Source organism: Balaenoptera musculus, chromosome 4 (genome assembly GCF_009873245.2).
Source record: "Balaenoptera musculus isolate JJ_BM4_2016_0621 chromosome 4, mBalMus1.pri.v3, whole genome shotgun sequence".
Classification (NCBI taxonomy): Eukaryota; Metazoa; Chordata; class Mammalia; order Artiodactyla; family Balaenopteridae; genus Balaenoptera; species Balaenoptera musculus.
In genome coordinates, this window is record NC_045788.1 from 37,719,587 (window position 1) to 37,741,637 (window position 22,051).

General features: G+C 43.0%; 2 protein-coding genes across 2 annotated transcripts in view; one reads left to right on the forward strand and one right to left on the reverse strand.

Moving 5' to 3' along the window:
* Positions 1 to 430: 430 nt before the first annotated feature.
* Positions 431 to 10,704, reverse strand: SHOX2 (short stature homeobox 2). Its single transcript, XM_036850364.1, has 5 exons — positions 10,166 to 10,704; positions 7,051 to 7,259; positions 4,624 to 4,681; positions 4,219 to 4,307; positions 431 to 2,629 (listed from the first exon to the last, which is right to left on the reverse strand). The coding sequence occupies exons 1-5, from the start codon at positions 10,512 to 10,514 to the stop codon at positions 2,372 to 2,374; spliced, it is 963 nt and encodes a 320-aa protein (XP_036706259.1). The 5' UTR covers positions 10,515 to 10,704; the 3' UTR covers positions 431 to 2,371.
* A 3,788-nt stretch (positions 10,705 to 14,492) lies between these two features.
* The window catches only part of RSRC1 (arginine and serine rich coiled-coil 1), a 415,975-nt gene continuing 408,416 nt past the window's right edge, over positions 14,493 to 22,051 (forward strand). The window contains exon 1 of the mRNA XM_036850366.1: positions 14,493 to 14,772. The gene's annotated coding sequence lies outside the window, so the exon portion shown is untranslated. The remainder of the gene's footprint in view (positions 14,773 to 22,051) is intronic.

Genomic DNA, 22,051 nt, shown 5'->3' on the forward strand with positions numbered 1-22,051 from the left:
GACCAAATGTCTTGCCACAATTAACCCAGGTGGATTTCGCACCGCGTGACCACGCTTTCCTTCCTCCCCAAAATGTTCCCCAAATGAACTTAAAGGGCGAAAGTGCAGCAGAATGAAGAACGAGAGTCCGTCTTGGGGAAGGGGGTTATTCTATGTTATTCAACATGTTATCTGTTCCTTTATTGATTTGGTGTAAAATCAATCTGGTTTCTGTGCTGGGTGGATAAAATGGGGCGGGCGGGGGGCATTTTCTCTCAGGGCTTCCGAGAGCCACAGAGCCACCATTCTCACGGTCCGGTCCCTTGATTGCCGCACATAGGAGAAGAGGCAAGCGCTTTTCCAAGCTGGTATAGTCGAGAGAGAGACACATTCATCAAAAAGGAAGAAAGAAAGACTATCCCGGATAGTTTAATAGTAACAGGAACAAAGATGACGCGAACCCCATCAAATGAAACAATACTATTTTCATTCAATTGATTGCAAAGTGTCTTCAATTAATAACTTGGCACTTATTTAAAAGGTTGAACAGAGGTGAGACCGAAACATTTTGTACCGACAACACGTCATGAAATAACAGAATCTTCCTTTGTTTAAAATAACTTAATACACTAGAAAAAATATGGCAAATATAAATAATTTTGTTTTCATGGAGAACAAATAGTTACAAAGCTCAACCGCATACCAAAGTTCAGCTAAAAGAGCTTTTCCTCGTTCTTGTATAAGGGATTAAAAAAACAAAACAAAAAAAAAACTAAGGAGACTTTTTTTTAGAGAATTGGGATACAGATTGCTTAGTCCAGGGTATCCCAGTTTAAATAGCTACATGAATTGAGACAAACAAAAATATTACTTGAATATACACCCTTGTGAGATAAAATGCAAATGTTGAAAGTCAACTATCAGTTCACACGTTATAGCCAAAATAAACTTTGTTCTTGTTTATCAACATATTTTACACAAACTTAGTGCCTGTATCTATCTGGGTGTTGTTTAAAGTGAGTGTGATGGGACAGAGAGGGGGAAATAAAGCACGGTCCTCAAATAGGACTTTAGGAAATCTGCAAGAGGGAATACAAGAAAAGGGGGAGGAGAGGGGACTAACACTGAGCGCCCACTATGTATCAGGCACCACGTGAGGCGCTGTACCTTCATCGTTTCATTTATCTTTTCTTTTTCCTTTGCCCACATTTTCTACCTGCCTCTGTTGTCTTGGGACAATCAGAGTGTAACTTTTTTGCCCTTCAGACTTTTCTTTCGTCCCCCAGGATTAAAGACGGGACAAAAATAAATATACATAGAAATATATATATCAATTTCCAGATGCTTTGGGTATTGTTTTTATACTGGAAATGAAAATGGAGTTAAGTGCATGTGAGTAAAGCGGGGAGTGGGGGAGACACCATCAATGGAATACAAGTAACATGCAAACCGGAATTTACTGTCAGCAGTCTGGACAGTTCTGCCATAATAATTTTCTCAGAGAAATCACTGTCTGTGGTATCAGTTTTGTATTAATATAATTTTTTTTCTCTCCTCGTTTTTATACTGTCTTCCCTCTTCTTGCTCTTCCATACGTGGTGGTTTTTAACTCAAAGCACCTGATTCAACGTAAAAGGAGGCCCGCCTCTCTTATCAAATTTCTTGTATTAAAGTGAACTTCGCAGAAAAAGGTCAGTTTCAAAACCTGTGAACTTCCCAGCTGCGTACATTTTTTTCATCTTAATTCTTTAAATAAGTATACCTCTTCCTTCTGTTTTGCCTTCTTAGCCCATTTTAAAAAACATACACTTTAAGTTGGTAACTCCCCACCCCCCACCCCCGCCCCAATTCTCTCGAGATTCGTCCAGGTTCTTTTTCCATATTTTTTAATGTACAAAATACTTTAAAATTTTTTTCTTTTTTGTTCCTTGGTTCTCTCTCCGATTTCAGCTTCTGACGAATAGCAATAAGTTCCCTTTCTCTATTTCTCTCTGGTTTGTCTTTTCTACCTTTTTTCCCCTCATTTTTTATTAACAGGATTTTTATTTCTACGCAAGAGTCCATCGTTGCAGTTTTGCCGTGAGCCACACTCCGCTGTCCCAGCACTCCCTTGTCCAGTCTCTCTCCAGACCTCCCAAACCCAGCCCTACAAAGCCAAATTCTAGGCCCTTGGGTAGGTGAATGGTCAGGAGCCACGGAGCTGGTGCCCCTCTTGGGATCCCAGGTCACGCCCTCCGAGTCCGGGATGCGGAATGGGGCAAGGGGCGATCAGCCGGGTGGAAAGAGGCTCGGCTCCCGAGGTCCGGAGCAGGTAACGGAGAAGCAGCGGGGCTCGGAGGGCGTGCAGGCTGCGCGCCGTGCTGCAGGCGCGACGTTGGCGCTGGCGTTGGCGTCACAGACCCAAGGCGGCCGCGTGCTTTTTGGCTTTCAGTCTGAGATCCGCGATGCTGGAGTTCTTGCTGGTAGTCTTGGCGGCAGCTGCGGCAGCCACGACGGAGGCGGCAGAAGCTGAGTCCGCGGCCAGCGTGGCGAGCGGCAGTCCGAAGGGCGGCGCGGGGAACATCATGTAGGGCGCGTGCGCGGCCAGGTGCGGGTGCAGGTGGTGGTGCGCGTGCGCCACGGCGCTGTCCAGCTGCAGCTGAGCCTGAACCTGAAAGGACAAGGGCGTCACGTTGCAATGACTATCCTAGGGTGACAACAGAATAGAAACAGAGCATTAACGGCGTCCAGCTTAGCTCGGGGAAGGCTGGGGCAGGGGACGGGAAAGGGGCATTTGGCTGACCTTATCAGTCTGTTACTGAATCTGGGGCGCCACAGGGATATTCCAGTGCCCCTGAGTCTCTGCAACTCGCTCAGTGTGGCCTATCCCCTTGAGTCCCAGGGACTCCCGTCTGCAGGAATTGTGGCCGCCCCCTCGGGAGCTGGGTCCGTCAGAGGGCGACATTGCTATTGTGCTAATACATCACCCTCCTGAAAATAACAATGTATATTGGACAGACGATGGGGTGAGGGTCATTACCCTCCTCTCTTGATGCTGTCATACACCTTTTACCCCGCTACTAAAGCACTGAAGTACCATTAAGCAAATTACAAAACTTTTAAAATGTCACCTAGGAAGTTATTGCATCTTCATCACAACTGGCACAATTGTTAGTACTTCTAACATTTACTGCTATTAAAATTACCTTGGGATCTTGTTAAAATGTGGATTCTGATTCAGAAGGTCTAGTGTAGGGCCAGAGATTCTGCATTTCTAACAATCTCCCAGCTGATGCCGATGCTGCAGACTAGGAGATCACCTTCTGAGTAGTAAGGGTCTCCTTTTAAGATTCCCCTCTCTCTCCAGTCATTCTCTCTTGCTTCAAAAGCCTAGCATCAGGATACCAGAATCCAGTGGTTCCAGGAGAGCTAAGATCTGCCTAATACTAACCCTCAATACACAGGTGCAGCCAGGTGTCTCCCCTGACCAGGACACTGGTATCTGAGAGTTAATTCATGACTTCACAGTCCTACGGAGCAGAGGGCCTGGCCATGGGGAAGGTCAGGCACTGGTTGGGAAAGGATTGCACCCTTAGGCTTGGAGAATGGGGAGTTCAGAGCACTGGGATTTCCCAGGATTAAATCATTGCTGCAGGCTGTACTTTTAAAATATAGTCTTAAAGGTTTCTGTATGGCTAAGAAATGGATTGCAGCCGCAAGGTGTCCCTGGGAAGACCAGTGCTTCCCTCTCTACTAGATATGAAGTTTTTCAGCTTTAAAAAATCAAGTCTGAGCTGGGAGTGTTTTTATTTATTTATTTATTTATTTATCTATCTATCTATCTATCTTCAGTCAGAGACATTTAATGTGAATAAGAGGTAGAAAACACCTAGAAAAATATTTAGAAAGTTGCCTTAGAAACACCTCAGGACTAACCTCTGTACTGGATCTGACAAAATCTTAATCAGAAGTCTTTTCCTTCCTCTCCCCAAGTGCAATCTTTAGTGCATTTTTAAAGGACCAGTTGCTGCCCTCAGGCCTCTGTGGGTTTCCCATGAGGACAGAAAGGACTAGGCATGTAGGCCCCTGACACTGTATAGGTTTTTAAAGGGGAGTAGGTCCACTATATTATCTGAAAATTGATTCTCTAACTGTATAGACACCTATATTGGGGCTCAGAGACAGGGGATGTTCAACAATTCAAGCAAATATCCAGGTCTTTTCACGGTTAAAAACAGGTTGAAACTGGGCTGTACTTGCCTGCTGAAATGGCATCCTTAAAGCACCTACATTGACGTACGGTGCTACTCTACAAGCTTCAAATTGGCTGGCAGCCCCTATGAGGACGCCTGCAAAAAATGGGGGAACAAAAAACAATAAAGTGAGATTAACATGTCCAGCATTGTTTTCCAAGGTTCCAAATGGTACCAAGACAGAACTATTTCCTTTGGAATTGTACTGTTATCTTCCTAAACTGCTGCCAAAATTTAAAGCAATGTAATTTACTCCCAAACTTTAGGACTCTCATTAACTGCCTTCGGAGCAGATTTTTAAATAAGGACCATACTTATATTTGACAAGGTTCTTTTCTGTCTTCATAATAACAACATCCCCTAATACTCTTTTTACTTAGAGTATCAAATGTTCTTTGTCTGAGAAGCATACCTTTATGCAGTTGATTTTCTTGTTTTCTACATTTAGCTCTTCGATTTTGAAACCAAACCTACAAATTGGAGGAAAAAATAAAACCTGGATGTTATGACTCAGAGTAATGTTTTAGGCAAGGATTGGGAGATATAGCAAGCAATCTTTGAATTATATACAAGAATGTTAATTTCCAAAGTTAAAAACATAAATAAATGACAAAATAGAAAGATTTCATATACTTTTGCGAGATACGTTGTTTCTTGATAAATTACTGTAGTCCCGGTTTCATGTTTCCACAGTTAGAATCCCCAAGGCCTAAAACTCGCCCTGGTACCTGATACTAAAGTGATAATGGGTTTAGATGTTTGCCCAGTAAGACCTGAGAAGAATGTGCTCATTAATAGCCTGTAATATTAATTAGTTTCATCTTCAAGAAAAACCAAACACCAAAGCAAATAGTGACTATGTTTTTTGTTTTTTTTTTTCCTGGGGGTGGGGGGGGATAAGAGTGGGGGAAGAGGTAATTAGTGTCATAAAAGCCTCACTACAAAGAAGTTTAGAATTTCTCTGTTCCTCTGTGCAGCAGAGTGTAACATGGTAGCAGAATAATTGTGCCATTATCATGATAATCTAATTTGCTTCTATAGAAAAAGCCACTGGGTGCAGTTAGGGTGGTAGAGAAGTGTCCAGAAGACAGATCAAAATTTAAATAAAGTATGAAAAAATAAATACCAGCAATGAAGTTCACTTATTATGAGAAAAAAAGAAGAACATTCTGTGAAATGGGAGTGGGGTATGAATCAAGTAACTGCTGGATACTATCTTCTCCCAGATATTACCTTCTTAGATAAACTTGCCAACTTTTAGAGGCAGTATGGAAGATTTTAAGAAATTCAAATAAAGCTTGCTTTTATACTCCAATAATATAGCATTATATTCCAATAATACAGCATATTGACTGATTCATAAATTAATGTTAAAAAAACATGAAAGTAAAATATTGCTTCAGAGCTTTCTTCTTGTTTTTGAAAGCAAGTGTCACAGTCAATGGAAATCTTCAAAAATTCCCCTGCCATTTAGTGTAGTAGAAGGGTAGATTTCATGCCAGGGTGGCATCCTTTGTGTACCTCACATGGCCTGAGGCTTCTTGCCTCTTTTTTCCCAGTAGAAGAGTTGGAGCTGATATACTAATGCTCACAACTGTAATAATTATCATCATGTCTTTAAGGGGTTGCTAAGCCTCTAGAGATCTCAGTGCACAGAGCAAAGTAGGAGAGGCTTAAAAAGGAAGGCTCTGCTGTTGATGCTGTGATGACCAAGGCAGCCTATTATTACTTTTCCCCTTTAAAGTGACTGCTCTGTTTTTGTCCTGATCCTATTACAAGACGCGGGGAAGCCCCATAAGAATTGCATAGTTCGCTGCAGATGGTGGTCTCTAGCCCAGAGACCTAGGGAGTATCTGTTACAGTGATACTTTGTAACAGCTGCAGATGTTCAGGCCTAAAACTGCTCCATGTGTTCAAACAAATAATGACTATCATTTTCTCCTATTTTATTATTTGAGTGGAAATACAACCTGAAATATTTAAATTCGTTTTCCATAAAACTAAAAGGATATGTATGCATGTATGTATATAATTTTTTCCCCTTAAGCGCTCCTGAAGCCTACTTTTCCCATTACATTCACCGCCACAACCAGTAAAGAAAATCTGCTCCAGTGCTAACTCCATTGAGTGTGGCACTTGCTGGGGTCAGATTTTGGAAATGTCAATATTAAGATACGTGGATTGTTTTAAAATCAAGTTTCTGTACGTTCAGGTTCGCTTCCCTGGTTAAGTGAGAGAACAAAGAGCGACCAAACGCATTTATTTCTCTGCTATTTCACACACAGTTTGAGATCGACCGCTAACGGCAGACTGTAAATTTGTGCACTTAACAGTTGCTAATTTTCTTTATAGTCTGTACATCTATAAACCTAATTGGCATATCCGCTTGGCAAACCTAGATCCCAGAGCAGACCCTCAAGGAAACCCAACTCCGGCGAACAAAATATTCGTTGTAACTTTTAAGGCATCCAGAAGATAAAACGTTTTCTGTGGGATTTTTTTAAGGCTTATAAAAGTAGGCCCATTAGGATTAAACCACATTAAAGGCATCGTGAGGCGAGGGTCGGGGGTGTGGTTTATAGAAACTCTGGGAGCAAGCCCAGCACAGCTTTCTTCTGCTGGGAACATATGTTGGGATGGGGTGGGGGGGGGGGAGCACGGGAAGGCTTTAAGGCCAAGATCTACTTTGGAACATAAGACCTCTAGCAGAGACATCGCTTCCCTTCTCACCTCACTCCAGACATTTGAACCCGCACCCTCGTCGTGTGTACCCCAGGCGACTCTCCAACCCCAGGCATGCGCCTCCTCTGCTCCCCGCGACCTCCTCACAGGCGGGTACCTGCACTCGGGCCTCGGACAGCCCCAGCCGCTGGCTCAGTTCTTCACGCATAAAGGCGTCCGGGTAGTGAGTCTCGTCAAAAAGCCTCTCCAGCTCGTTGAGTTGTTCCAGGGTGAAATTGGTCCGACTTCGCCTCTGCTTGATTTTGGTCTGGCCTTCGTCCTCCATCCCTTTCGCATCCTCTTTGCGATCCTTCGGCTCCGGGGACACTGGAGGGGGCACCACGAACAGGACCGCACACATACGTCCACGCGCGCACACAGCAACACCCACACACACACAGACAAAAACAACACAGCAAATGCCATTACCAGATCTGTCTCCAGAAGGATGGAGGATCCTGCCCCCTCCCGGAGTTCCTGTCCAGTTCCTCACCCGGCCGCGAGGAAGAGGATCCTGGAGACGCGAAAAGATCAACTCTGGGCGGCCGCCCGCGGGCAAGGTGGGCATTCACCCACCCATCCCTTTTGCAACTGTGGCCTCAGCTCACCTCCTCACTATTCAGCCCACAGTCCCCTGCCCTCCCCCGAGAACACCAAATCAATTCCACTCACCCTCTCTTGCATTCACTCTCCCCCACTCGCGCACAGAAACCAAAAGCGCCGCACCGGGCGGGTCACAGAACGAGATCCCGGCAGGACAGCGCGGCGAGGCCACGGACTGGCCTCTTACACCGGCCATTCCCGGAGTGCTGGGCCGTAGTCAGGCCAGCAGTGGCCGCCGCCGGCTCTCTTGTCTCTCTCAAACTTGCTGGTCTAATTTGGGAACAATTGGGCTGAAGGGTCACAGCCGGAGGACAAGACCCCGGTGCCGTATGGCACTGGGAGCCACTTTCCCGGGCGCTCTGTGCGGACCCAGGGCTTGGGCCAAATCCCGCGGACGGCCCACGGACAGTCAGGCAGTCCCTGTCCCCCCCTGCCGAATCCCAGTCGCCTGAGCAGAGGCGCCCACGCCATGTTGGCGGCCTGGAGGGCTCGCTGCCCACACCCGGCCGGAAGGCCGAGAGGCGGAAAACCAGCTTCGGGGAGCCAGCGAAACGGACCGCTGTCTCTTTCGCTCCGTTCTCCCTCCCCATTGGAAAGGCAGACGCGACCCTGAACGCTTAAACCCATAGAGATCAACAGGTTCAAGCGGAACATTCGGGATCCTCGGTTTCTATTGGTTGCTCAAAGCCTTTTCATGCATCCAGCAGCTCGGATGTTTAATAAAATATGCATTTTTCTGCTCTAGGTTTGCACACATCCGTTGCCACTTTCCTGTCCTTCCTTCTCCTCCCTTTAAAAACAGGAGCTCCACGAGTGTGAGCATACAGGGACACCAGAGGGATGTAGCTCTCTCTCTCTCTCTCTCTCTATATATATTTAGGCCAAGGGACCGTGATCAGGGGAGCCGGTATCAACATAAGCTGCCCTCTGGAACCTTCATCCTCTGCGCCTGAGTCGGAGACTTGGGTTTTTAAGGTGCAAAAGCTGAGTTTGGATAATCGAGGCTGTTTGCAGTTCTTCCCAGCCCAGAATCCCGATCAGCATGGGTGTTAAAAATCATTTCCAGAAGAGCCGGCCTGCAGACAAATTAATATTTGCCCTGAGCTTGGAAATCAACAATCCCAGGACTTCATTTGCCCACGGTTCAGACCCTAACTTCGCGGGGGGGCCTGCTGGTGTACCCAGGGCCTGGAGCTGGGGACTCAGGCCCGGGAGGGTGCACTGGACTGCCTGACAGTTACGCTACCACTTGCCAAATTTAGGAGTACTTGGTACCCCGTCTGGGAGAAGAACCTCTAGAACTCAGCCCAGCTTGGCATTCTAGTTACCGTGATCTTAAGTGTTTCCTGCATATCTACTTCTCACAGTTCGTGTTGTGGACGTTTGTCCTTCCTCAGGGAAGAAGTGGATACATTATAGCACAAACTGAAGCCAAGTTAATAGGAAAATATTTCCACAGATATTGCAATGAAATTTAAATACGAAAACACATCTTTCAGATTCTGCCTTTGGCTTTGTTTATTTCGTGCCATCCACAGTGGAAGCCTCTCAAACTTTTGGGGCTTCAAAGAGAAAGACGTCCACATTTACAGTTGATTAACAGACTTAATATAATCTGTATTTCGCCCCCAAATTTCCACTTATTGGCCTAAACAAGAACAGACTGTGTTATAAAAGACTTAATTGCTTGCTTAAATATGTGATTCTAAGCATGCCACATATTTTCTTAATTGGAAAAATATGGCAGCACACCAGTTACTGCAGGCACCAAGTGCCAAATTAATTTTATTGTTGAACTCCTTTGAATTGGTACAGGACGCTCCACCATTTAGAAAAAGCCTTTTCCTAACACTTTCCTGGCACCAAAGGATTATCCCACCACAAAATCAGAGTACTGGATGATGCGACGCAGTAAAATGTCGAAAAACAAACAAACAAACAAAAAAGGAGCCTAACGCATCTCCCGAAAGAAACAGCGCACAGCCTGAACCTTAGCCTGCCTTGGTCTCATTGTACCTTCATAGCTCAAAGAAAATGGGAAGTTTGGGGCCCTAAATTCCAGGGAGCCAGGGTCTTAGCGGAGTTAGCGACAGCACGAAACCCGGGGCGACTCCAGGATGAAATCCCAATCAATCTCTCTGTCTCTGTATCTCTGTCCCCTTTCTCTCTTTTCCTTTTTTTTCTCGGGCCTAGGAAAGGGGCTCCCGCAAACTCGGCGCTAGATGCTAACTGTAATCCCGCCGCCCGGCCCAGCTACTGCCAGCACCCCCTTTCGCAGCCCGGCCCAGCGAACTTCCCCATCCGCCTGCGGGCCGTCTGGGCTGCGGGCCCATCCTCCCGTTGGTGAAAATGCGTTTCGGTGGAATGGGAGTAGCGGGAGCATCTGAGAAGGGCGCGCGCAAACCCCACACGCCCCCCACCCCCTCCCCGCTCACACATTCGGACCCCACCCACGACCGTGCACACCACCGGACTCCCACCCCTCCATCCTCACTCTACCTTCCCAAGCTGGGGTCCAAGAGCCCTCTCCGCGTCCCGCCCCCCTCCCCGCTGGGCCTTGGTGTCCTCTCCCGCCCGAAAGGAGTCAGGAAGGCGGGAAGGGGAACCGCGGCCGGGGGTCAGGCCGTTACCCTCGGTGAGCCGCGGGCTGCCCGGCTCCCTGCTTCTCTCGGCGGCGCCCATGTCCAGCTCCCGGACGGGAGAGCGCCCTCCTCCAGCTCCTCCGCCCGCTCCTCCTCCTCCTGCACCTCCTCCACCTCCTCCGCCTCCGCCTCCTCCTCCTCCGCCGCCGCCGCCTCCGCCGGCCGCCCGGACTGCGGGACTGCTGCGGTCGTCACGGCCCGGCTCCGCGCAGCCGGCCGGCTCCTTGGCCCCGCGCAGCGGCCCGCTCTCCAGCACCTCCCGGTACGTGATAGCCTCCTTCTTCTCCTTCACTTTCTGGTCAAAAGACTTCGAGACGAACGCCGTAAGTTCTTCCATCGCCGCCAATGCCCGTCAGCCCCGCGCTCAACGTCTCCCAGCCGAGCCCAGCTCTTTTTTTCCTTCTTCTTTTTTTACTGCTCCAGCCCCCCCAATAATAACACATCAATGGGACAGGGGGTGGGGGAGGAGTGGGAGGAGGAGGAAGAAGAAGAAAAAGAAGAGAAGAAAGAAGAAAGAGGAGGAGAAGTAGAAGGAGAAAAAGAAGTAAGAAGAGAAGGAGGAGGTGAAGGAGGAGGAGGAGGAGGAAGAAGAGGAAGAGGGAAGGGGCGGGGGCCGCGGGAGGGAAATGGGAACTGATGCTTCCCTGCCGGAGCGCGCTTGTTCAATGTTAAGATCTTTGACAATTCTTCCTGCGGAGAGTTCAGATCTGATAGCAACGCAGCGCTTGAAGTCTCACTATTTATACTTCGCAAAGGCGGCCCCTTGTTCTGAGTAAATTACCTCCCCTTCGCAACTCGGAGGGAGACCCTTCCCGGGAAGCACCCGCGCCACTACCTGGGGGTGGGGGAGTGGGGGTTGGGAGGTGGGGGTGATAGGGAGAGAGGGAGGGAGGGGGGGAGAGAGAGAGAGAGAGAGTGAGAGAGAGAGAGAGAGAGAGAGAGAGGGAGAGAGAGAGAGATTGAGATTGATTAAGGCTGGAGTCCAGGCTGGCTGGGGCTGGAGTGTGAGTGAGGACAGCGAAGGGGGACCAGAGGGAGTGGGAAGAGGAGGCAGACAGTCCGGGTTTTCAGATATCTCGGCCGCCTGAGCTCTTGGCCATTAATTCAGGATGACAAGAATCCATAATTAATTTAATTAGGCGTGGATTTTGCGTTGGTGTCACGGCTTACTTAAACACTAGGGAGCTGGACTTATTCCGCCGGGGCGTGGTCAAGAGGAAACTGACAAGTGCGCGACTCCTGGAGTCAATAGGGTATCCCGACTTGGCATCCGACCCTATGTCCTCGCCGGGCGTCAGGGTGCAGCGCAACTGCTCGGCCCCGCATTGCTGCCCAGCAACCCTGCCCTGCATCAGGCGCCTGGGACCCCAGTTCCGTATCCTGACCCCGTATCCCAGTCCTACATCCCTGCTACCCCGAAACCTTGTAGCCTGGCATCCTGGCTTCACAACCCTGCCGAGTCAGGGTCCTTTACAGTTTCTCAGGCGCGCGCAGCTCCTTTCAGGGGCTTCCGGGCCCGCGGCCAGAGCTGAGCCTGGGTCTTCACCAAGCTCCCTGCCCCGGGGAGTTTGTGATTATTCGCGTCCTGGAGACGGAGCCGACTCCTCTACGGACAAACCCTGCTCGAAGTGGCTAGTTTGTTTAACACATTTCCCGAGCAGCTGTTCCCTGACAGATTCCATTTTAAAATGTTCCCTTAGCGCTTGGTCAAGGACAGTTTGACTTCGTTCCCTCTTTGAGGTCTCAGGACCCTCACCCTTCTCCCTTACTCTTTGCACCCGGACCCCTCCCACAATGAACTAGAGAAACTCTTCTTTAGCATCCCGGGAAATATTCTAATTGATTTCCTAATTTTGAAAAGAAAATGATTATCCCTCTTTGAGTTTGAAAAAAGAAATCGATGTTAAGTTTGTGGCCCATCTAATTTATGTACCATGGATTATTAAAAAAAAAAAAAAGCTCGCCGGGAGAAAAGCACCCCCCCCCCCAAAGCTACGATTTAAAATATATTCCTGGACTATTTACATCGAAACTGTTATATGGAAGGACACATCTATATTCCTGAGTCATTTGTCCGTATTGTGCAGGACAAAGCTTGCTGTGAGAATTGTGGCCGTATATATATACCCCTCACATAAGAATATTTACATATGAAAAAAAAGAATATTTATATATGGAAAGTTATATTTACCTGAGTGTGTAAACAAATATACCTCCTCAAGTGTGGCTTTGTGGACATTTTTGAGTAGTCTGAATATTAATGCAGTCTTTCTAATGTTAAAGGTAACTTGTTCGTTTTCTTGGATCTTATACTCTTTGTAAAAATAAAAGCAATTATAGAACTTTGATTCCTATATCTTCCACCCATTGGTTAAGGCATTAACACAAAGTTAACAGATAATTTGAGAAGTTCCATCAAAGCAACCGAAACATGTGTAAAAAGAGAACACAATTACAACTTAATACATTAATGTTTGTAGAATGTATGTAAATAGAAGCTATACGTAACTTTATGTCATACCACACTACTCAGATTAAAATATTCACAGTGAACTTAATGAAGATGGAAATCACACTCTTTAGAATTGTTACTTTGCCTTTTTTCTCTTGAATAAAGTTTTTTTTTCTTCTTAAAACATTTCATTTATTGCTACTTTTAGGAAAAACAATTAAGATCTTTAAGTTTCCAGTAGCAATAGCTTTTAAGTATCAGTAAATTACACGAGTGTTTGCTTTTTATTACACTACAAAAGAGACTCAAGTACTCACTTTCCAAAGTTATATGAATTTAGAAACATGATTTTACAGTTAGTCTTGGGTTACTATTTGTGACCACTTTACTCCTGATATTATTAGAAGGGAATAACCATAAGACTTTAATCCTTTATGAAAATCCGTTTTTAAGGTTATTTAGCAGAATGACAAATAATGGGGTCAGCTAAATAGATGTGGTGCTCAAATAGCTCTCAAACTGAGGTGTTAAATGTGTATTCACAAACAGCTCCAAAAACAGCCACTATTAAAAGTCTGGTAAGGGATCAGGAGGCTCACCAGCTACTTTTTTTGCCCTTTCAAGCACATGACTTTTAAGTCTGAACTCAAAATCCATCTACTAAGCTTGAGGGAAAGATGAACAATTTAAAGTTAATTAGGAAAGGCTTGGATACAATAGTTGTATAATTCACACGAAATAGATTTTTCTGGCATGTTGCTCTTAGTACATTACAAATAGTGGCGTTCCTATGAGATGGAGCTATGAGAGATCTGTGGTGTCTAACCACGGATTCTTACTGGCCTAAGGGAAGTTTAGTTTAAAAAAACCCCACCAAACCCAGGTTTTGAAATCATATACTAATAAATGCTCACCAAGTTCTAATGATGTTTCTTTAAATAGCAAATATTTTCCGAGGACAAGACATTCAAAATGCATTTCTGGTAAAAACAAACAAACAAACAAACACAAAACACTGAGAGTAAAGTTCAGTTGACAGCCTGCAGACAGCTATACAGTTTCCAATAAAATTCAGGACCCCAAAGGTTCATTTCCACCGCCCCCCCCCCACCGGCTCTTGAATTATTTAAAATAAACATATAGTGCTGTAGTTAAGCTTTAAAATGGTTCCTCAAAACAGGTTAGTTAAGGTATAGTCACTTATGAGATATAAAATTGTGGAGATGATTTTCTCCATCTCAAATGTCTGTGGAAAACTGTAGCTTGGGTATACAGCAGTTGTGAACGAGTTGGTTCTCACAGTCGACCCAAACCAAGGCCAACAATTTACCTCCTTATCGATGCTTACTTATAGTAAACAAGGAAAAAATGATGTTCATGCAAGGACATATAAAGTCGTATGAGTTACAGAAAATGCTGAATTGCTTTCATTTGTATTGGTTTAAGTAATAACAACAAAAACCCCTACACATTTAATTTATTTTCCAGAAGACACCTCCTTTCCCTGCCTCGGGCAGTTTTCTCCCATTCCTCAACCAACCAGTTACTTTAATGTGAGAAAAATATTTGCGCCCAACCTGTGCCTTCACCTTCAGGGCAGAAGAAACGCCGACTTTTAATGCATTTTTGCAAATAAATCATTACAATTTAATCACACACGACTCTGACGCTATACAGACACACTCCCATGATTTATTATTGTTGGGCCAGTTTCCTCCTCTCCCAGCGTGAGATAATCGATTTTGCTACGTGTGGGTGTCTATATAACTTCCTATAATGCAGGTTGGTTTACTGATTATCTGTGACAATAACGACGATTACTAAGGCAATAATACTCTTCAGTCCCCACCTTTATTGCTTTTTGGTAACAAGAAACTCAAATAATCAAGCACGCAAAACCAACACCAAACAAAAAATTGGCAGCGTGACAATCTACTCCCTCGGCACTCCTAACGCCTGGCAGCCTCCATCGATGCACTCGAAAGCTCGGCTGACGCTGCCTGGCGGTGAAACCAGGAAGGCGGTGAGCTTAAACTGAAGTAAGTTCGGTGGACGCCAGCGGCGCCCAGATTTGAAGAAACGTTTCCAGATCTGCGGCGCTTGTAAGTCTACGGGAGGTGTAAGCCCGAAGGCCGGAATCCAGGTGATGCCCGCGTCCGGGGCCTGAGAGGCGGCGCCCGCAGCCGAGGGGTTCCGAGGCCCTACTCCGGCGTGAGGCGGCGCGGGCCTGGCGCAGTCTGTGTACGGGAGGCAGCAGCAGCGGCAGCTGCGGGGGGTGGTGGGAGCTGGTGGTGGTGGGGGTGCTGGCCCGGTGGCGTGCCGAGCGGCGCAGTGCGCAGGCGCCTCGCACCTGGAGGAGTCTGACCTTTTGAGGACCAAGCTGGGGCCTTAGGGGGGTGGCAGCTATAGGGCGGTACGCGGTCGCAGGCCTCAGGCTAGGCCCTGAGTCTCGAGGTGGTGAGGGAGAGTTAGCCACCTGTTCTCCGCCTCCGCTCCTCAACACCTCTCGCACCCCTACCCACACCGCCAGTCCCTGATCCTTGATAGCTGCTTTTGGGTTTCTGGGTTCGTCCTGTAAGGTGTGACCGGTGCTTCGTCACTAGCCATAGGTAGGGTGGAGCGTGAGGAAGGCTGCAACCTGGCGTACTCTGTCCCACCCACTCCGTTGTCTCTACTTTAAATCCGCCTCCCCTTCCAACTCCGCCCTCCCCCACCCCCACTCCACCCTCCCCCTCCCCCACTCCACCCTCCCCCTCCCCCTCCCTCTCGCTCGCCGAGAGGAGAGAGAGTGCTGGGTGAAATACACTTTCCTTCCTTAACAAATAAATATACTCGCCTTAAACGCTCATCTGTTTTCTTGACTTCAGGACTTGTGGTCATAGCCCAAGAGCATATGGCTACCCTTACACTGTTTCCTTTGGTGAGAGGTTATAATGCACTGTTATACATGTTGCCTGCTCTTGATTTTAGGTCATCCTTAATTTCTCTTTCAGAGGTTGTATATCTTTAAATGCACAGTGGAGGCCAATTTTTTTTTTTTTTTTGCATTTTCAGAATTAACAGTAACTTATTTGTGTTTCAACTAACTAGGTACTAGGTAGTTAAATAAATTAAAATGTCTCGTGTTGTCACAAAAAAGTATTCCAAGTTGTCATCTTTGGACTTAATCATAAAAGCTCTAAGTGAAGGAGATACGCAGAGTTTTCAGGTTTAAGGATTGGAGCAGATATGACAGGTGCAACCCTGTGAGGAAACTGGGTATCCTTTGAGAGCCCATTTAGCCCTAGAGTCTATAAATATTCACTTTATTTGCAGACACAGGAGATTTCCTGCTAAGTGGTAGCACTTTATTACTGTATGTTCTTCAATAAGAGGGCTAAAAATGTTTGAAACTGAAAAAGGTAAAGGCAGCTGGCACCTGTTAATTGGCCTTACCAACTTGACTAGTCTCAGCAGAGTTGTGTTATGAGTTGGAATACTTGTGTAATAAGATTGTTGTATTAGATGTATAGGTATATTTTCTGCCTTCATTTTCACACCCGTGGGAGGAAATTCCTATGACTGATAATGTTTTTTTTTAAAAAGATGCTAGTCTGCATATTTTTAGTTGTGCTGGGAGGAGTGTTTTGATAATTCTGTATCTCTTTTGAGTTTTGCTTTATTTTGCTCATTAAGCTAGAATTTTACCTTAGTTCTTTTATTGCCTTGGGTGGTTCTATGCTTGTTTGTGGATTTCTTCCTATGCTAAACGGTGTTAACCCCGTTTTTACTTTTCTCTACCTCTTTGAGGTAGATTTCCCATTGAAATGACTGTTCCTCCCCCCTCCCCTTTGGTCATGTGTCCAAGATCAAAAAAGATTATAGTTTGATATACTGTGAATGAGTAGTGGTGAAATAATTATAAACTGTCATGTCCTTTAGGAATCTTTGTTCTCTCTTAAATGCCTGCTTTCTGAAAAAGGTAACTGCTTATTCTACCTTTATTGATTACCAGACAAAGGAACTACTTGTGTATGCTTTTAAGCTCTCTTTTGAATGAACACATTTTGGCTCTACATCTTCAATCAGTCACCTAAACTTCACAGTAAGATGTTTTTGTAAATTGATGTCCTACTGTAGTCATTATGTCATGGCTTCAGTTCTGTAGTGGGAGTAGTTGGATATGGTTTGAAACCATGAGACTACAACCAGGAAGTAATAGAGGCTAGAGTGAGAACAGAAGACTGAGAGCCTTAGGAGTTGTGACCTTGTGTTGCCTTTTCTGCTTACAGATAGATTGAAAAATTGTTAAGTTCTGGGATTTCTAAATATCTGTGCTCAATTCATCATTTCTCTTATCGGAAAGAGCTATTAATGGGTCTTTCCATGTGTTATACCTTACCAATGGAGTTAAGTATAAACAGTTCTTCCTTACTAGGAGTGTGTGATATAAATTGACCACCATGACTTGAATGAGCAAACATATTCAATTATATGCTAGTGACATTATGGAAATCCAGAGGTAAGTATGAATCTAGGGAATTCAGTACTGTCATGGATAGAGAAGACAGTTTTTGGATCTACCTCTGATTTGTTCTTAGCGTTCACTTTCTTTTCTGAATAAATATTTGAAGTCAACTATAATAAAGAAATGCAGTGGCTTTTTGCTTTCTCTTATTGAGATTAATTATACTTCAGCATGATTTTTTGAAATGTAAATGTGTTACTTGAACAAATATTTATAGATTTATGACAGTGATTTTTAAACTTTTTTTCACCCGATTGCTCTAAGGAAGGATTTTATATCTTCCATTAACTTTTCTGAGTTAAGTGTAACCATTCTTCTAATATGGATGAATTATGTTATTTGATATTAAAACAGAAAAAATTTACACCCATCTCTCAATCTCTTTTTTGGTCACCAACAGGGTACATAATTAGATGTATGTCCTTTTCTTTTTTTCCTACTTCTTAATGCCTTCTATAGGGACTTAATAAGCTGGACAAAAATGGAGAATGGAAATGACTGTGGGTACCTTAGAGTAGTGGGTCTCACAGTTTTTAGTTTTAGGATCACTTTAGATTCTTAAAAGTTATTGAGAACCCTACGAACTTTTTAAAAAAAATATTTATTTATTTATTTATTTATGTATTTACTTTGGCTGCACCACGTCTTAGTTGTGGCATACGGGATCTTTAGTTGTGGCATGCGTGCGAGTGAGATCTAGTTCCCTGACCAGGGATCCAACCTGGGCCCCCTGCATTGGGAGTGTGGAGTCTTATCCACTGGACCACCAGGGAAGTCCCGAGGACCCTACAAACTTTTATCTACATGGGCTATATCTAGAAATATTGCCTTACTAGTAATTAAGCCAGAAAAATTCAAAATATTTATTAATCCACTTAAAAATAACAATAATAAATCCATTACTTGGTAACATAAATAACATTTGATATGAAAAATAGATGTATTTTCCAAAACAAAACAAACTTAGTGAGAAAAGTGGCATTATTTTTCATTTTTGCAAATCTCTACTATCTGGCTTAATAGAAGACAGTTGTATTCTTATATCTGCTTCTGTATTCAGTCTATTGTGATGAGTTTTTTGAATGAAGAAGTATATGAAGAAAATCTGGATTCACACAGATATGGTGTTGGAAAAAGTAGTATTTTAATAGCCTTTTCAGATAATTACTTCTTTAATACTACTCCAGAACTTGACAAGTAGTTTCTTAAAGGTTGGTTGCAATGTGTTATTTGAAACTATATCATTGACGTTTTCATGCTAACATTAAAATCTATTGGTCTGTCTTGCACTGTGAATGGATTTTTTACTCATATATGATTCTGTGACATCATGCATTGGTCTGTTGGAAAATACTGGTTCACTGAGTTATGCATATCTTCCAGATATTGACACCCTTCATTATATAATATTTTAAAAATTCCCATATGTTAATATCACCATTGATCTCATCAGAGGAATCTTTAAGTGCTGAGAAGCTGTCAATCTCATGGTGACAAATACAAGTTATCCAACATTTTGATTTTTGCTTGAGAGCTCAAATTTTATCATTGGCAACAAATTGACACTTTCCTTGAAGTGAAAGACTCCCTTAATTCATTTTTGAGAAAATGTCTGTCAAATACCCAAGTCTGAATAATCGTAGTCAGTTCTTTAAAATAAATAGTGTTTCATGATAAAAGCAGCTAGTTCAACTTGTAATGCAGCTGCACAAATACTTTTCTCAAGATAACCATCGTTCTTCAGTATGCAGCAGCAGTTATGTGTATTTCCTAATTCATCACACAGAATATTAAGATGTGTTCTCAAGGGTTGAAATTTAATAAAATTAATGACTTTTACTGCTTTATCAAGGACATTCCTAAGTGAAAATGCTTTTTTTTTTTTTTTTTTTTTAATAAACTGTGTGTTGCAGTGAAGAATGCAATGACTGCTAGTACCATTTGGCCCCATTGCCTTGATTCCCGTTAAATCACCAGCAATTTTGCCTACCATTGCTTCTACGTTATCAGCGCAAAAGTCAACACAGTGAAAAAGGTAAATCATGTTTTAGTATTATAATAAAAATAGTTTCGACTTGTTGGATCCTCTGAGGTCTTAGGGACCCCCAGGGTCTAGAGAACCACTTTGAGAACTGCTGTTAAACTGGAATGTAAGCTCCTTGAGGGCAAGGATTTTTCTCTCTTGTTCATTGATGTATCCCTTGTACCTGGGCCTGCTGTCATCCTGGAACTTTTTAACCTATCTCAAGTGTTAGACCACTTGTTTTCTGAATCTGGGTCATCTTTGTTCACTCTCTCCTTTTGGTAGAGCACATCCTTCAGTACCTTCCTAAAAAAGGGTGAGTGTGAGGTGTAGTTTTGAGCCTTTGCATATCAGAAAATGTCTTTATTTTGATCTCGTATTAGATCTATGATGGGGCTGAATATAGATTGTAGTTAGAAAATAATTTTCACTTAGAATTTTGAAGGCAAGTCACCATGGTTTGCTATGTTGCTGCTGAGAAGCCCTGTGCCTTTTATTGTGATTCCCCACTTTTTTTTTTTCACACACACACACTGTATTTTATTTTTACAAGAGATAAATACCCATTTTTTTATCTTTAGAAGTTTCTAGGATCTTCTTTGTATTCCTCGTTTCTGAAGTTTTATGAGGTATGTCTGGTATAAGTCTTTAAATTCATTGTCTCAGGGATTTAGGGCAATTCATGTCTTTCAGTTCTGGAAATTTTAAAAATTATTCTTTGGATATTTTTCTTTATCTCTTTTCTATGCTCTGTTTCTTTCTGGAATGCATATCAATTGGATATTGGACTTCCTGGATTGATCCTCTTTTACCTTCTGTTTTTTATCTTTTTATTTTTTTTACTTTTCATGAGTGCTTTGATAGTATCTTCTAAACCTATTGAATTTCTTAGAAATTATCATTTGTTTAAATTTTAAGCTTTCTCTCCTGTTCTATGGATGTTCCTCCTATTCTTGTTTGCTGGATCATCTTCTCATATATTTCTGAGGATATTAACTGATTTTTAAAAAATTTTCTGGTATGTTCCAGGTTTACTATGAGTTGCTTTTTTTTTTTTTTCTGTTTGGCTTCTGTCTCTTATGATGAAGTCTTTCATCACATGATTGATTTTCTTTTGTTGTATAATTACTAAAAAGTTGACAAAAAAAGTTTGTAGAAAAAAAGTTTACTGTGGGGAATTCCCTGGTGGTCCAGTGGTTAGGACTTCTTGCTCTCACTGCCAGGTGCCTGGGTTCAATCCCTGGTCAGGGAACTAAGATCCCACAAGCTGCATGGCGCAGCCAAAGAAAAAAAAAAGAAAAAGTTTACTGTGTTCAAGGTTTGGGCTTGGTTATAATACTTTTATAATACTTATATATCTTCTTCCAGGTACTGTTTAGTTTTTGGAGAAAAGAATCCTCTATCTGAATTCTTGGATCCAAGCACACACAGGGCTACAGTATTTACTGTTAGATTGTAGACTTTCACTTAATCCCTTTAACTTTTAGTTGAGCATCTCTCTGCCATCTTTTACTGTGCCCCTGGACCTGGTGCTTCACTGTTTCATCATTTTTCCAAAATAAACCACCTCTCCTGCTGGGATTGGGGAATAGTAGTCACTTATCTGGGTTGGATGGCAGAGGGGACCTGGGAGATTACTTCTTTTACAGGCTTTCAACCAATTCCCTTGTTTTTTAGTTCTATGCCTCATTGTGCCTGCTGTGGTATCTGGTGTCTCGAATTCCTGATCCTTTCTGATTTTTGCTATGTGAATTGGCTTTTCTCCTGTTGGAATTCTCTGCAGTTGCTTGATGTTCAGCTTTCTTAGCTCTAAATCCTGCATCTGTTTTTCATTTGCTAAAAGTTTGTTGACATATCTTGTCTACTGTTCCTGTTGTTTTCTCCTCTGGTCTCTTTATCCTTGTGCATTTATGCTTTTTTATCTTTTACTCTAATTTTAGTATTTGTTAAACCAGATAATAAATAAAAACTCATCTTAATTTATATGGTTATTTGTGGGTAAAGAAAATTCTTAACTGTTTAAAGGTGAAAACAAGAAAGGAAGAAAGAGACAGGAAATAAGAACAGTTAGATGATCACTGTTACTCAATTGTGTACAAATTTCTTAATGAAAATACACACACACAGAGATATGTGGTTACATATGATATATAATGGGTATATGGATATAAATATGTAAATGGATATTATATACACACATTTAAATATATATATATATGTACATATATACTATATGTATATGTAGGATTTCCTAATCATAGTATTTTGAAAGCTGGAAAGGATCACGGTGATCTTATATGCAGTGCAGTTTTGTTTTCAGTGAGGAAACTGGCTTAGATATGCTAGTGATTTACTGAACATTTCAAAACCAAGTTTTCCCATTGTTTTGTTGAACTGTGAAATGTTAGAAATGTGAACAACTTTGAGGTTCAGAACTATATTTAAAGTCTAATTCTGGCTCCAGGTAAATAGCTTTAAGTCTTGAATTGAGTTATAATAGTGATTTTTCAACTTGTATTGCATTAGAGTCAGGGAAGGGATGGCTCACCTGGTTCTGAAAGCAAAGTTGTAATTTAATGTATTGCTTTCTTTAGAGTAATGATATTTAACTTGAGTAAATATTAAAGGAAAGTGTGAGATTTTTGTTTATCTGATCCATTAACTATTTATCCTAACTATTACATAAGATGGATCTTGCTTTTATGTGACATTGAAAGATAGCTAATACTTATTTTAGTAAAAAAATAAAATTGCGTATGAGAATCTAACTTAAAAGTAAGACAAGTAAGCTTCTTATCAGCTAAGTTAATGCCTAAATATAAAAACCTTATATTCTATTTCTGTAATTTTTTTCTTTTGTATACTAAATATACAAATATACCATAGCCATAT